At 41.3% G+C, this 15,817-nt stretch overlaps 1 protein-coding gene across 4 annotated transcripts in view; it reads left to right on the top strand.

Moving 5' to 3' along the window:
* LOC111580163 (FERM domain-containing protein 5) overlaps positions 1 to 15,722 on the top strand; it is a 64,388-nt gene extending 48,666 nt beyond the window's left edge. For 2 of the 4 annotated variants that reach the window (XM_023287784.3, XM_035956066.2), the window contains exons 5-14: positions 1,357 to 1,454; positions 2,162 to 2,285; positions 3,233 to 3,320; positions 3,518 to 3,606; positions 4,267 to 4,330; positions 4,465 to 4,556; positions 5,475 to 5,549; positions 7,019 to 7,087; positions 7,274 to 7,380; positions 10,459 to 15,722. In XM_023287784.3, the coding sequence (XP_023143552.1) occupies positions 1,357 to 1,454; positions 2,162 to 2,285; positions 3,233 to 3,320; positions 3,518 to 3,606; positions 4,267 to 4,330; positions 4,465 to 4,556; positions 5,475 to 5,549; positions 7,019 to 7,087; positions 7,274 to 7,380; positions 10,459 to 11,045 (1,393 nt within the window). In that variant the 3' untranslated portion in view covers positions 11,046 to 15,722. The remainder of the gene's footprint in view (positions 1 to 1,356; positions 1,455 to 2,161; positions 2,286 to 3,232; positions 3,321 to 3,517; positions 3,607 to 4,266; positions 4,331 to 4,464; positions 4,557 to 5,474; positions 5,550 to 7,018; positions 7,088 to 7,273; positions 7,381 to 10,458) is intronic. The other 2 variants (XM_023287785.3, XM_055009422.1) reach the window with 2 other exon arrangements.
* Positions 15,723 to 15,817: the final 95 nt, after the last annotated feature.

Raw genomic sequence — 15,817 nt, 5'->3', positions numbered from 1 at the left:
ATTAAGTTGAGATAATCATGACATATTTATTTTTTGGCAATATATCAAATTTTATATGGAAAATAACTAATTGTATCTGTGTCCGAGATATGACTTTCAACTACGTTACCCATTACAAAAACACCTCTCAAGGAAGTGTGTTAATTCCAGATCACATGACCTGCTCCACATGATGTCATTTCCTCCTAAAGAAAATACTGGCAAGACTCCAAGGCTTTCTGACTTATTTAATATAAAGTAGTGTATGAGTCAAGTGTGGATTTATCACATGTCAACAGGTTTACTACAATATCTTTATAAATAACTTTCAATTTCAATTTTACTCAATTGTATGTATATTTAGAAGAATCGTTCTCTAAAAATGCCATCTGATGTTTGGTTAATGTTGATTTTAGGCCTGAAAATAGCAAAAATGTCAACTATGATACCTGTCAACTGTGTTACAAAAAGTCCCGCAATTATATATTAACCCTTATAGAGTAAAAACAATTACCTTTTCGATAAATTATAGCCATCCTTTGCTATTACAAGCCTGTTTTCCAGCAGACCATTTCACTTGGAAACACAAACAAGAAAAAAAAAAAGCCTGAAGTGAAATCACGATTGATCTCTTCACGTATGTTTTATAATATAATCCAAACATCCGCAACAAAGCGCTGCTAATGTTTGTACCCATGTGCTGTAGTCATTATACTTTGAAAAGGATCTGTTGAACCTGCTGCAGTGTGAACGACATGGGACGTGTAAGCAGCTTTTTATTGTGTGTCTCTATAAAAGAAACATCATTAGCCTCTGTGAAAATGGCACAGACAAGAGGGAAGCAGGTCTGCCTGACTAATTGTCTTATTTCCTAAAATCAGCTCAAGTAATCCCATTGAATGTAGGGTGCTCACCTTTAATAATGATAACAGTAATGATGATAATAATAAGTCATTGCCGTTGTCATTATCATGATCCCCGCTGCAAATGTTGTCTCATTAAAGTTCATGCTTCAGGTGCTGATGGGTTGGACGAGTATGAAACTAGGCTGGAGGCTTTAAGAGAAGCACAGCAGTCACTAGCAGCTTTTCCCTCAGGGCCTTTCTACCCTTCTTTCCCCCAAAACAAAACCCTCATTTCAGTTAAATCAAAAAGAAATATTCAAACCACCCACAGGGAACATGAACTCAAGACGCAGCCTTTGAGGTTTATCAGGTTTGCTGCTCCTGCTCTTTTTTTAAAAAATTATTATTGTTTTTATTCCTTCTGTGTTTTCATGGAGAAATGTAACTGTATGAGAGGCTGTGGGTATTTAGAAACATGATCAGTATTCTAACAAGCAGTGAAACCGTCTGACATGATGTTTGACCCTTGTAGGTATCTTGTCTTCCTGCAAATCAAGAGAGACCTGTACCACGGTCGGCTCCTGTGTAAAACCTCGGATGCGGCCATGCTCGCTGCCTACATCCTTCAAGGTAATCCGAAGTGACGGATGGAAATGACTTGTACCAATCTCTGTTTCTCACTGCAACCTCAACCTCTGTTTTGTCGTGCCCTATAGTTCAGCACGCTGACAAATGCACAGCAGCCGAGCAAATAGATTTTCTATGAAAACGTAAAATACTCCTCGAAGGATGTGCTTGCAATTGTTCGCGCAACATTTAAAACGTGTAATGAGCTTTTCACACTCTTTGTACGTGATTTTCCACACTGATATGCACACTCATCAAATGAAAAATGATTCTGTGTCGTGTGATAATTATCTGAATTGCTTGTAGACTCTTTAACAAACACAAAATCATGCTGAATTATGAAGTCTTTGAAGTGGTTATCTGACATCTTATCATCTCCTCACCGCATACACAAACAGAGAAGGAAACGCAGCACGCATGACGTACGGTGGCAGAGCTCGCTTCACAGAAAGCACAGTGTTCGAGGGGAAGCAGGTCTTCTGGAGGAGGGGCTGATGAATTAAAGATGTGCTGCCCGGTCAGCTCCTCCTTGCAGAGTCATCTGAGGGTGTGCAGTGTGGCATGAAGGACTGCAAATAATCCCAGCCATGTTCAGCCCGTCTCCACTGACAAAAGCACCAGTGTGTTGGAAACTGTAGATATAATTTTAATGGATGCGAATGTCTGTGAATATGTTTAACACTCAACTTTTTTTCTGATCCTTCCTTCAGCTGAGATTGGCGATTACGACCCTGGGAAGCATCCTGAAGGTTACAGCTCCAAATTCCAGTTTTTCCCCAAACATTCAGAGAAACTGGAGCGACGGATTGCAGACATACACAAGACAGAGCTGATGTAAGAGACAAAATATAGGACTGGGCCTCCACTATCAGCCTCTCTGTGTTTCTCATATCTACAGAACCTGCACTCACTCAGGTCAAACGAACACGAGACTGCATTTGGCATTTATATAATTGACAGCAGTAATGAGATACCAATGGTCTGTACTGCGATGGCTAGATGGATTATTGTCGGTTATTTGACCAGATAGTGGACAAACACTCTTTTCTCCACTATCAGGTCATGTAACTCAGTCAGATAATAGCTTGGCCTTTATTTGCGCAGTTATTGATGGATCGTAGTCACAGCTTTAAGTGGAAAACAGCAGAGCGCAGTAGTGAAAATGATCAGATAGAGCAGACATGCAGACAGAGAACCACAACACTTTCATAGACAGCAGCTGAGCTGATAAAGCATTTATTTCATGCCCTGATCAGTCCTACTGATTATTGCAGTATTTTATCCTTTCTAATGTTTTCTTGCATTAATTAAGATGTTGTTTTGTAGTTCTTGTTGGCTGGAATAAGCAGGGGGCAGGAAAAGAACAAAGAATGTCTGTTTAAAGACATACTGTCAGACACAATGAAGGTTGAATTGAACCAACCAAGTTTTGATGCTGTGGGAGCAGCACAGGACTCTGCTGCCCACTAGTGGTTTATTCTTTCCTCACTACCAAGAAAGCACAGTCCTGCTCTGAGTCTCACCTTCATTTAAAACCCCAGTTGGAAGCTGAAATAAATAATGAGTGCTGTATATCCAAATAAATATATCAGCTGATCTTATGTTAATGTTTTATCTATTTGGGTATAAATGATTTCTGCCTTTCTTTCTAATGGATCTCATTATTGGATATTCATTTGTTTTGGCCTCTTCACAAGTCTATGACCGTTTGAATTGTACACATTTTATATTACTTTTTTAATGCGTATGGTGGGCTGACACCGACTGTTGCTCTCCCTCAGTGGACAGACACCTGAAACATCAGAGCGAAATTTCCTGCAGAAAGCCCAGATGCTGGAGACATATGGTGTTGATCCGCATCCATGCAAGGTTGGTTAGTGTTTTTCAAGTACAGCTCTGCTATTTTTAGACAGTAAACATTTCAAAAAGATTCCTGTCCAACTTGAATGTTGAAGCCCTCCCTTGGGAAACACAGTACATACACAGAGATATGTCTGATTTATTTTTCATTTGTGCCCGAATGCGTGCGTTCAAGTTACATTCTGATATTTTTTTGTGGTTTTCAGGATGTGTCTGGGAATCCAGCATTTCTCGCCTTCACACCATTTGGTTTTGTGGTGCTTCAGGGAAACAAGAGAGTTCATTTTCTCCAATGGTGAGCCAAATGTGCAGCATTTTCTGATGCGAGCCAAGGACGGCTCACTCTTCGAGAATTTGCACAATTGTACAAAGACAAACGTTGTGCTGCAGGCTTTGATTTTATCGGATTTGACGTACACATTCTGTATGCAGAGCAGTCTGCGTGAAACACAATGTGCACCACAGCTGGTTGTACAGTCACAGTCAACAAAGCTCCTCCATCTGCCTCTACCTGCGAGTAGAGCCGGGGGCTAACATGTGCACAGATGGCTAATTACAACAGCTAGATACAGAGACAAATTTAGCAGAAGATGTGGACAAAAATCTGATATCAGGACCCTCTGCCTGAATTCAGGCTTTATTCCTTAAGTGAAAATGTTAACAACAAGGGGCATTTTTATTTATTTTGCTTTTAACTGAGGATGTTACTGACTTATTATGTATCATGTTTGCAGTATTTATAATGGCTTTGTTTGTTTGCAGCGCTCAGGTTCCTTTCACTCTCTATTTCCTGTCTGGAGGGAATATTATCAGTTATTTGTTTTGTCAGCCAAACATGGAGCTCCGTGACTGTTTATGTGATCTCAAAGTGGTTGTCATGAATATTTAACGAGGCTGTGGCTTTCTGTTTCTGCGGGCTGGATCTGTAACTGTTGACACACTTTCTCCCGGACAGGAATGAGGTGACCAAACTCAAGTTCGAAGGCAAGACTTTCCACATATATGCAAATCAGAAGGAGGTGAGAGCATGAATTGTTGGACGTGGGGTAAAGCCCCAGCAGTGCCTGCTTTAATGAGACTGTCTGCTGAGTGTGACTTTCTGTCTCAGTTTTGTTATATTGTCCTGCACGCCCTCTTTATTTTCAACGTGCAGGACAAAAAGATCATCTTGACGTACTTTGCGCCCACACCGGAGGCATGCAAGCACCTTTGGAAGTGTGGAGTGGAGAATCAAGCTTTCTACAAGTGAGTCCAAAAGTCATCATTTTGCCTTTTCACCCTGCCATCTTGATACCTACTCTGCATCCCTGAGCGCTGGCGGGCCCATTCCCGTCACGGTGCCTTGGTGTCCTTAAAAGCCCTTCCCTCCTGGTTGTTTATCAGCGGGAAAATGAGGTGTGAGTTGCTGCTGACCTTTAGAGAACGAGTGTGCGCTGGCACGAGACCACAAGCACTTCAGGGCTCCTTCTGAGATATGGCTCCCCCGTCTCAGCCGTGAGTGATAGTGCAGGTGTCCTCTGCTCTCTCCAGCTCAGTAAAGGTGATTAACAACACCAAGCGGTGTGAGTTCAGAGGCTGCGAGGGGTGGCGTAATGAGTCGGGTGATGAAGGGTTAAAAGATGGAAGACAGGAGAAGAGGGGGTGCAAGGAGGGCAGAGCTTAGCTTGATTTAGGTAATATGATGTGACCTTTTGATGACTCTCTGAGGTGACAGACTCATAATATTTTATCAGCCCTCCAGCTATTACGATTTCACTGTAATGGGAAGTCTGGGGGACTGAAATGCAAGAGGACCCATGAAGATGTTGTCTTCCAGAGAAGCGCACATATCCCTTGAAAGCGCGCTGGAACATTAAACATTAATGTCTCACTTACTATGACAATATAAACATATTAAATACTGTATGGAATCGCATTGAGGATGCAGTGCCTATAGTGCAAGGAGACGACATGAATAATTTAACAGGGTATTCGATCCTGCTTTCTGCCTCATTCTGGGATTCTGAGAGCAATTACATGCATTCACACTTCGACTGTGCGATCATATTAGGGCTGTATTCTTGCAAGAATGTGTGGGGAAACTGTTAATATCACCTATTTCCCTTCCCACTCTCTTGTTTAGTAGCGTTAAGCTTCGTTGCCTTTTGTTTTTTCTGTCATCAGGCTTGAGAAGTCGAGTCAGGTTCGCACAGTGTCCAGCAGCAACCTGTTCTTCAAGGGCAGCCGTTTCCGCTACAGGTATAGTACACGACAAGGCAGCATGACTGATGACAGGGAGGGGAGGACACTGCAGAAAACCCCCAACTGGATGAGGAGAGAAGTGTTCCCGGAAGACGTGGCCTCCTGGCCTCCTGTGCTGTAATGTCAGCCTACTTTTTACCTGGAGGACAGGACTGACACCTCACAAGACAGAGGACACAGGGGGGGAAATGAAGTGGACTGATCACACGAGGCATTGTCACACTGTGTCTGCTGTAAACAGTAGTATGACCAAGATGTAGCTTATATTAAAGGGTCAAATTATTTTAAATATGTATTTACTCACTTACCTTTATGGGTATCTATTCTAAAGACAGGTCCAGTTTTATTTGCATGGGTTTTGAGCTCACCATCTGGGATTTTTTTTCTCTCTTGTGGTGAACGCAGTTTAGTTTCCAGTGTTTCAACACTAAAAATGTCTGTTTCCAGAAAAAATGATGGAGTTTCTTTGGATAATCCACTGACTTTGGTGTGAAGAGTTTTTACTGAAGCTATTTTATACTAAAGCCACACTGTTAAAAAAAGAGAAAAAAATGTTTTAACAGCTTTAAATTGTAATATTTGAACAATTTATTGTTACTTGTTAAATTACAGATAATAGCTAGTAAAATCACAGTAAAACAGTATTTATTTACATGTTAACCATAAAATAAACAGGCTAAAATTGTAAATAAATGCCCACAAAAAATCTGTTATAAATGGTATTCTGTTCTTTGACTGTAAAAGTGCGCATTTTTTAAAATTACAGGTAACGACTAGTAAAATCTGAGAACTTTTTTTATTTACATGTTGACTGTAAAAAAAACAACACTAAATAGACCAAACTCTACACAGTTTCCACACCAAAAATCTGTATTTTTACAAATAGTGATTTGTTCTTTTACAATGTGTTACCATGGAATTACACAAATCAAAAAATCTAGATTTTACAGATATTTACTCTTTTTGAACATTTCCATATTCCCCTGTTTGTTAACATATATTTTGTGGCAGCCTTGCTGCCAGATGTTCACCATATTTATGCATTTTTTTAGATATATGGTGCTGGTGAGAAAACTCAAAACCTCCGTAGATAAAACTGAACCTATCTGCAGGAAATGTGCCAAAATGTATTTTTGTTTTGGTGAACTGGCCTTTTAAGCAGAAAAGAAGAATGAGAAAGTATCATGACATTTGCTCACGAGCCCAGTCAGTTAAATGTTGTCAAAGGGCAAACCATGATCATTGTTTGGATATTTTTGCCTGCAAGTCTGTGTGTGCATTTGTCTGACTGGTGCTAATTCAGTTACACAGCGCTGAATTCACCAGGTTAATTCAATCATGATGCTCATGTACTGTACTCATCCACTGCAGTGATGGCTTTCATAGCACTGGGTGAGACCAGGCTGGCTGGTTTTGTGTGTGTGTGTGGAACTCATCCTGAGCATCGTCTCTGTGCTTTATAACAGTGGACGAGTGGCAAAAGAGGTGATGGAGCAGAGTGCCAAAATCAAACGCGAACCTCCAGAAATACACAGGTAGAGTTGTAAACTCGGGAGAGGTCAGAATGTCTGATCACTATTTTTGTTTTAATTTTCCTCCATTTTCTTAGGCACCAAGCTACTGTAGATGTCTTTATATGAGCAGCGCCTGCTGGCTGCAGTACCCACACTCATAGCTCGGTGCAGTGATGTTTATGCATTTGTGTCCGTTTGTCTATGCAGGGCTGGACTTGTGCCCAGCAGAAGTTGTCCATCCATCACCCACGGGCCTCGGCTCAGCAGTGTACCGCGCACGCGTCGGAGAGCTGTGCACATATCTATCATGGAGGGTAAGAACTGAGCATCACCCCAACGCTTGAGAACGCAACAAATCGGTGTCTTTTTATGCTATGTGTCTGTGACACGCAATTTAGAAAGTAGCAGTCATCTTCAGATATAAACAAACTCTGCTGGCACAACATTTTAAAAGATCCAGAGAGTCCTGTTTGTGAGGATTTTTTCCCCCTTCTTCAGAAAAACACACTTGTGCATACAGTTTCTCACATGCTGTAACTAGAGCCATGTGGCCCAGTTCATGCTGTTGGGACACGCTGCAGGTGTGTGCGTCACTCAGAGATGTGTGTATTATGTGTGGGTTGTGCCAACACAGTGGCAGCTAAAGTCACTTACTCGGGCCTCCTGCAGGCTTCTGGCCCAGAACAGGCGGCCTCAGTGTTTCTCAGATGGACACAGCAGGCATACAGCCCTGCATGACTTTGGGTAAAACAGAGTGACCTGAGTGCATTTCAAGTGCAAACATCAAGTCTGGATAGCGAGATAAATGGAGGTCAGAAGCAAGTGCACTAAGTATATTGAGGGTCCTTTGCTGTGGGTCCAAAAGCCATAAGAGATACTCGCCCCCAGAGTGTGCTGACTGGGTGTCTTACAGTGGTATTAATACCCCAGCTGAAAATAGCCTGGGTCTTCTACTCCATGTATGTCACTGGTTTGGGTGGGGCCAAACCAGGCCAGGCCAATGCTGGTGACTGTAGTACTGCTGCAGAAACCCACTGTTTGGCCTCGGCAAACTGAGGGAGAACCATTCAGCCTAACACAAACACAGCCTGTGGCCTGGACTCTGGAGAGGGACCATAAAGACGGGATTAACGCGTGCATGCTGCAGCCATGGTGAAGTGTCTGATCCGCATCACCACCCGGGTGAACGTCCACCTGCGTATGATCAATCACTGCTACCGGGATGTGAAGGTTCGCGTGCTGAGCCTGGGGCCTCGTATGCTGGGGAAGGCCCTGGGCGTCCTGCCCCTCTACCCCGCTCTGACGGGGCAGCAGGAGTCGGCTGGCATCCCCCCTCTTCCTAGCACTCCGCTGCCCTTCGTTCAACCCAGCGATCCTCCAGGTAAACCCACCGCAGAGCCAGCCAGGAGTGTGCTTTACATGGAGATGCGAGTTGCTTTAGCTATTTTAAATCGGTCCTGGCTTCATCGATGTTGTCGGGAGGGAGTGATAACATTCCTGTGGCTCTCTGCATCCTGCTTATTGGACAGGCGCCTTTTGATTTGCTGAGAACGTTTTGTTGATTTAGACTCTTTATATAGTTGCTATATTTGGTTCCCACCACTATATTCCAAGGGGTATGTGTTCATTCCTTCTAAAGTTATATTATACCATAGATGTTTAGACTAAGAGCTCTGATTGAGGCAAATGCAAATTCCAAAAATGCATTTTCCGCTTCTTCTCTCTTGTAAGCACAACACAGGATAAGCTGAGGCAGATCAGCTCAGGGTAAAGATGGCCGCTGACATTCATCCAGCCTTTATTCCTCTTTCCCTTTCACTTGACAGGAGTTTCATGTCAGCAGAGGCTTAGATATTGGACATAATCTGCTCTACTTTCCCCACAGTTTTAAAAAGTCCTTTTCATCATTTGCTTCCTCATCAAAAGCTGAATTTTAATCCCTTCTCTTTATAGTGAAGGTGTAATGTTGCTGCTTTGACAGAATGTGATATCGTCAGCACAGGGCCCAACCGCAGCTCGTCTTCACTGAAATGTACACTGTAGAGCGTCTCTCATGTACTGTACTGTAACCTCCACTGCAGAATGGGTAGTTCAGCTGTACAGTACTGTACTGCTGGAATGTCTTGGAAGCTTTGTTGAATGTTTGCTGGTGGGATCGAGTGAAGTGGCTCAATAATATTTCAGGCGTCTAATTGAAAATCAATTATAAGCAATGTTGCTAATCAGTTAGCAGGCCTGTCTCATGACAACATTGGATTTTTAGAATACTTTTGCATCAATCTGATGATAGTCTCTTGATTTGGGGGCATCCTGAAAAAATGGTTAAGGCACTTACACATAACCACAACCTCAATGGTCCTATTTCCAATGTTTCCCATCTGCCTTTACATCATCCTCTTTGGTAAAAGCAAATATGCTAAATAACAACTTGATTCCAACAAAAAGGCAGTCTTTTGTTTTTACCCCTGAATAGTCAGTCAGTTTTATCCAGATACTTCTAGATACCAGTTCTGAATGCAAGTGAAAAAAAAACCCTGTGTAGCCTTAAACAGCCATTTCATTTTGTTTTGACCTAATCAGGACCGTCTGTCTCTCTTAAAAGCAATTCATGTTTAATATTTTGTCACAGGATACGTATCTGGGCATTTCTGTGCCTGCTAACAGTTAAAGCTGTAGTCAGATCAGCCTCTCTCCACATACATTTATGTCAGTTATTTTGATTAGGTACTACAGTAAGGGTTTTCTTCTCCTTGCTCCTTTTAAAATGTGTATGATATTCTTATGCATTCTGGTTTGCAGTGCAGAATTTTGTGTTGGAAGTGCACACTGAAGTGATGAGAGAATGCTGCAATTAGCTTTCATCATAAATTGTTGGGTTAAGAAGAATCCTAGAGGTTTGAAGCATTGAGACTCAGGTAAAAAAAAAACACCAAGAATCCCTCTACAAATGTAAATACAATTCACAGAGACTCTAATATCCAAAGTGGGATCGAATGATGCAACATCTACTACCTGACAAGAGATCAGACTTTAGAAGTGCTAGTAGGTAAAATGAAAGGATGTTGGCTTTTTTTCTGTTCTCTCAAGTATTCCTCATCTTAATAGGTTTGTATGCTCTGTTGTTGATGACTTTTTCCATTAGGGATGATGATTCACATCACATCCTGTGCTCTCTCTCTAGGAGACTGTTTGACTCTGGGGAGAGTGCGATCAGATTTCAACTCTCAAAGTGGAGTCTGTGTGTCTGCAACGCTCTTAGTGCCAGAACTAGTACTGTACAGTGTGTCTTTGAATGCCACACTAGTATAGAGTATAACTGACCACTTCATGTCTCCTCAGTGTCTTTCAGCAGTCTTTGTCTGTGTTTCTCTCTCTCTTCACCCCTCCACTAGGTCTGGAGTCGTTGCGTGACAGTGCCCACTCTACACCGGTGCGTTCAGTGTCCCATGGGGAGTCCTTCATACCCCGGTCCCGGAGCCAGGCCACCGACGCCAGCGAGGGGATGGCGGTAATATCAGACGAGGCTTACAGCCCCTCTGACAGCGTCCTGCCCACCCCGGTGGCCGAGCACAGCATGGAGCTGGCCGTCTCGCGCCAAATCAACGGGGCGCCCTGCAGCATTGAGGAGGAGAAGGAGTCTGAGGCGGGCACCCCATCGCACGGGGAAGGGGGTGATTTTGGTGCGGACGGTAGATCTGCACAGGAGGGCGCTGGGGGGGACTCGGCCCTCAGCGAGGTAGAACAGGTGAATAAGTTTGTCTTAAGTGTCCTCCGTTTGCTCCTTGTGACCATTGGACTCCTCTTTGTCTTGCTCCTCCTCCTCATCATCCTCACCGAGTCAGACCTTGACATTGCATTTTTAAGTGATATCCGCCAGACCCCCGAATTTGAGCAGTTCCATTACGAATACTTTTGTCCCCTCAGGCGGTGGTTTGCCTGCAAGCTCCGCTGGGTGGGCGGGTTGCTCATTAACAAGTGAGAGTGAGGTCGTAGAGTCCGTAAACCCGTTCGGGGGTCTGAGAAGACGGTTAGGACTCCGGAGTGATGGAGGGCAGCCTCGTCCCAACCATGAACCCTGCTTCTCTCATCCTCCTCCTGCAGACATACAGCTTGGACCACTCCTGGTAACACCAGGCCAGGATCTCTCTCCCCCTTCCTCCTCCACTTTGAGTTGCCCTCCCACCCGACCACCTCCTCCTCGTTTCGCTTCCGTTCGTTTTTTTCTCTTTTCTTTTTTATTTTCTACAAATCCAGGACACGTTTTTTCCTTCTTTTTTTTTTTTAATTTCAAGCCATTTCAGGTATTTTATTTTTTCAAATAACACAAAGGAAAAAAAATGTAACTGAAAATCAAAGAACTAAAGAATTTTAAACAATTCCTTTTACAGGAACGGAAGATTCTCTTGCAACGGATGAGCGTTGCCTTCATTTATTATTTATTGCTTTTAAACACGGATTTGCATAAGAAAAGGAGACGAGAGAACGAGTGGTAATCAGGGAAGTTGATTTGTCATTAAAAGATGGAAGTGAGTCACGTTAGTCAAAAAGGCCTCCTGCTGTGAAGTAAATGTGAGTCAAAGTGATGGAATATCTTTTGATATTAATTCATCCTCATCTGAAGTCAACTAGACAAACAGCAGATTAACCTCATTAGAAAAAAGAGAAGAGTCTGAGGGGAATAATAAGTGAAGGTTGATGGAACAGAGAACAGACAGGGTGATTACCAAATGCCTTTTTTGATTAAATATTGAAGACTGTTGGCAGTTTAGAGTTCAGTGGATTGTTTAAGACACAGTTAGGCTTTAGTATACGATGGTATACAGTCAACTGATGAAGATCAAAATTGATTTTCTAACGTTTTTTAAGGATACAGTAAATTAAATCAGTACCAGTAGTGTCATGTGACCCAGTAGTGTCAGTTAGAGAAATACTCATGATGAGCAAAGATTCACTGGCACCAATAGATTATAGTCTAGATAGACGTGCAATGCTGATATGGTTTTAATAATTAAGTACTTTGAATGTGCTCCTTTGTTCTGTTATTTCTCCAGTTAATTTGATTATTTTTTCATCAACTTGAAATTCGATGAATTTCAACTATTTCTTTCTATGAAGAGTTTATGATTTATTTTGGTTTCATATCAACCTTGCTCTTAGGTTCATGTATCATACTATATTACTATTATTGTTAGAATAAGAGTAATGATGTACTTTTTGTACAAATTAGTTTGTTTCCTAATATATATTGACAGGTTTTCCATGTATATTTTAACAGAACTGAAATGTTATTTTGTTATTGAAGATTAAATTATACCTTTTTTAGCGCTGTGTTTCAAGTAAGGTCAGAAGCATTTATGGCAAAGTGGAAGGGGGTCGGAAACAAAACAAAACAAATTAAAAAAAACAGGGCTTTTATCCAGATCCACTAAACACTGATCACACCTCTCATCTCTCCACCAGCAGTGAATCAGCCTTTAGCAGTGTGTGTGCAATTTTAAGGATCATTTTGAATATGCATTTGTATCGAATACAATCTGGATTTATCATTTGTATTACTGCAAATACCTAATAATCCAAAAACACATTTTCAGCTTTCATACCTTTGTCATATCTTATTTTACTTGAAGAGTTTGGAGAGGTGACTGTGAGCCTGACCGACTGGATCTGCACTGAAAACAAAATGCTTGACTCATTAGCGTTTAAATTAATTTGGAGAACATATAAAGCTAAACTGAGGCTGAAACGGCTGTTTGGTGTAAAATACCAAACGATTTCTGGGTTCAGCTGTACCAGTTGAAGCATTTTCTGTTGTCTGCATTATAAATTTCACATCTTTGGATTTTTGACTGCTGGTCGACAGAAAAGAAAAGATTAAAAAATGTTTTTGATTATGTCATATTGAGGAGTGACAACTTACAATTGAATCCTCTAGAGAAAATAGGCAGCTTAACCAGCAAAATTAATAGTAAGTTGCAGCACGAAACAAAACATTTTGTAAATAATAAATTAAAGGTTAACTACCGAAACATATATTTTTGGTAGCGACTGCTAGGCAAACTATAGCATGTATGTAATTTTTCCTTCTGCTCTTTTTACTTGCTTTCCTTCTTTAATTTTAATATATATATATATTATCAAATGACATCTGCCCCTTGATATTTCGGTCAGGCTCTAGACTCTTCTGCCTCTCAGCTCCAGGGAGCAATAACTGTCACGGCTGCTGGATTCTGGTTAAAGTCTGTTTTTTGTATTGCGTGTCTACCTCCTGTACCAGGTGCAGGTGTAAGTGTTAGCATGTCTGTATGTAGGAAACAGAAACAAGATTCAAGATGATAGCGGTGGAGGTTTTTTAGACAGTAAAGGCAAGAGGGATGTTAGATGGAGGAAAAAGGCATAAGTGAAAGAGGTCGAGAGCAAAATGAGAGGTCTGCTTCTTTGAAAGTAGGCTTTAAAATACTAAATGGGACTGGAAGGCGATTGTTGACATCAATCTAATGGCTGTACAGGGTTAATTTTCTTTTATTTTTGCCCCCTCGCCCTCTGCAGCTGCTCCACTGAAAGCCCAATGGTGCTACTTTCTTTGTTTGCTCCTGTGTAAATCAAGCGTAACAGCCCTCGGCTGAGTTGTAGTCCTGACCACAGAGTAGCATGCACTTTGGCGTTGTGGCTGGATCCACTTCTGTAGCTCATTACGTTTCACAAACCGTAGTTCTCTCTGGTGAAGGCAGCAGCAAAGACATTTCCCAACACAATGCAGGACATATCAAATCTTTAGAGCTACGCTGGCAAGCAACGTGTCATACATAAAATGTGAGAGCTTATTTATGTCAAGATAATAGTTTTTTAACTGGGATGCAAAGGTGAAGCACATTTTTTCCTAACAGCTGGTGGAGCAGGGTGGTGGGTGGGTGGATTTTTTTTTGTGTACATTCATTCATTTTTCTTACTTCTACGCTGAGGTCAATATGAGCCATCCCGTCCAGCCAGGCTGAGTTGTTAGACATCTTTTAAAAGTCTGTCTGCAAAGGTGTTTCTCTCACATCGATCAGCATTATGTAGCTTCAGTGGTCTCTCTGAACATGCAACAATGAAGAAAAGGCAGCATTATTCAAGGAGCAATAACCAGCTGTAAGAGCAAAAAGATGTGATTTACAAACTTATGTATAAAAATCCAATGAGGAATAATGTTTGTCAACAAAATGTCCTGTTTCTAGAAAAAAAAAACTTACCAAATTGCTGTTGTGCCGACTCTAACAATGGTGTGACCACAGAGACACTTAGTTACCGTTGCATTCAGTAGTAACATTTTATAAAAATCCATTTTTCTGTAGAGACCTCTTGTGTGGACGTTTGTTCTGCTGTTTTCTTTGCTGTTTCATTGTTAAGTGACAGTGAGTTCCCTGTGCCTGGATCCTCACTCTGCAGTTTACCAAAGTGGCAAAGATGAAGGAATGGAGACAGAAAGATCAACCACAGACTTTTATATCCTTAAATCTCCCAAGCCAAGAGGGAAAATGTGTTGATCTCTGTCTGAAACTGTTTATGTTCACCGGGCAGCCCAAAATCTTTCTTTGCAGGCATGTTTCCTGTGACAAACCTGACTTTGCATCTACATTTCAGTTGCTGGTTTCATGTTTACATATTCTTTTACTTCATGGGAGATGGTTATAGGTTGGCTAGATGTGTGACTACTGTTGATGTAGTTTGTGATCCCTGATTTACAAAGGAAATCAGATCACCTGTACTTGAAGAAGTATATCTATTCAAACAATATGCGGTGCACTGGAAGATAAAATAAGAATTTTAGTCTTTAAGATACTGGAGATGGGGACAGACGTAATAACAGAAACACATGCATGGTTTAATGTAATTCCATACAATACCCAAGCAACTTACATTTTCTGTCAATCTTAGGATGAATTCTTATTAAGACTGCATCAAAAAGATGTTTGGGAGGTCAAAGTTTGTGGTGTTACTTTACTGAAATGTCTGTTATTTTGTCTACTCCCAGTATTTTTCTACATATTTCTGTAATCGTCACATCCCTAAAACAAAATAGTTTCACACATATAATCAGGATTTCAGTTTCAAAGAATGTCCACAGTGGTTCTTAAAACATCATTCTTAAGGTTTTTGTTGATATTTACCTGATAAAAAGGATTTATGTAATCAATTTACATGACCAAAATCAATTGGCAATCGAATTTTCATTCCTGGCCAAAGTCCCCGTCACGTTATTGTGGATGACGCTTGTTGCATCGAGGGGTTGAAATTGGTCACAACTGAAAACATGTCGCTCTGCTTTTTGCCCCCTCTGCTAGCTCCCAGTAGACAGACCCTCACACAACCGTGCATACACGTAAATAAGTGTTTATGCATATCCATGTCTGGTGGTGTGTTCTGTAGTCTGCCTCCTTCTATCCTCGGATTGGAGATTGCTGTTTAATTGCGTTAAATATACAAGTATATATATATAAAAATCCATGTGCCAAATCCAGTTCTTGTTCAGTCCGATCCATTCCGAACCCATGTTTGTACTGTAGGTAATCTTCTGTACAAGTCAGTATAAAATATTGTTTCTCTCCAATAGTCCCTTGTAACTGGTGCCATTAAATAAAACTATTCAAACTTGAAATAAACATTAAATAAAAATGTGTTGCGGCTCCCCCTGTGGTTTTGTGGAACAATGCAAATTCAACATTCGGCTCTCTTGTCTCTACAAAAAAAAAATCCTTCAAATATAGAGTAGTT

Source organism: Amphiprion ocellaris, chromosome 3 (assembly GCF_022539595.1).
Source record: "Amphiprion ocellaris isolate individual 3 ecotype Okinawa chromosome 3, ASM2253959v1, whole genome shotgun sequence".
Classification (NCBI taxonomy): Eukaryota; Metazoa; Chordata; class Actinopteri; family Pomacentridae; genus Amphiprion; species Amphiprion ocellaris.
The sequence above is the reverse complement of the archived record's forward strand: the minus strand, read 5'-3'. Positions and strand labels throughout refer to the sequence as shown.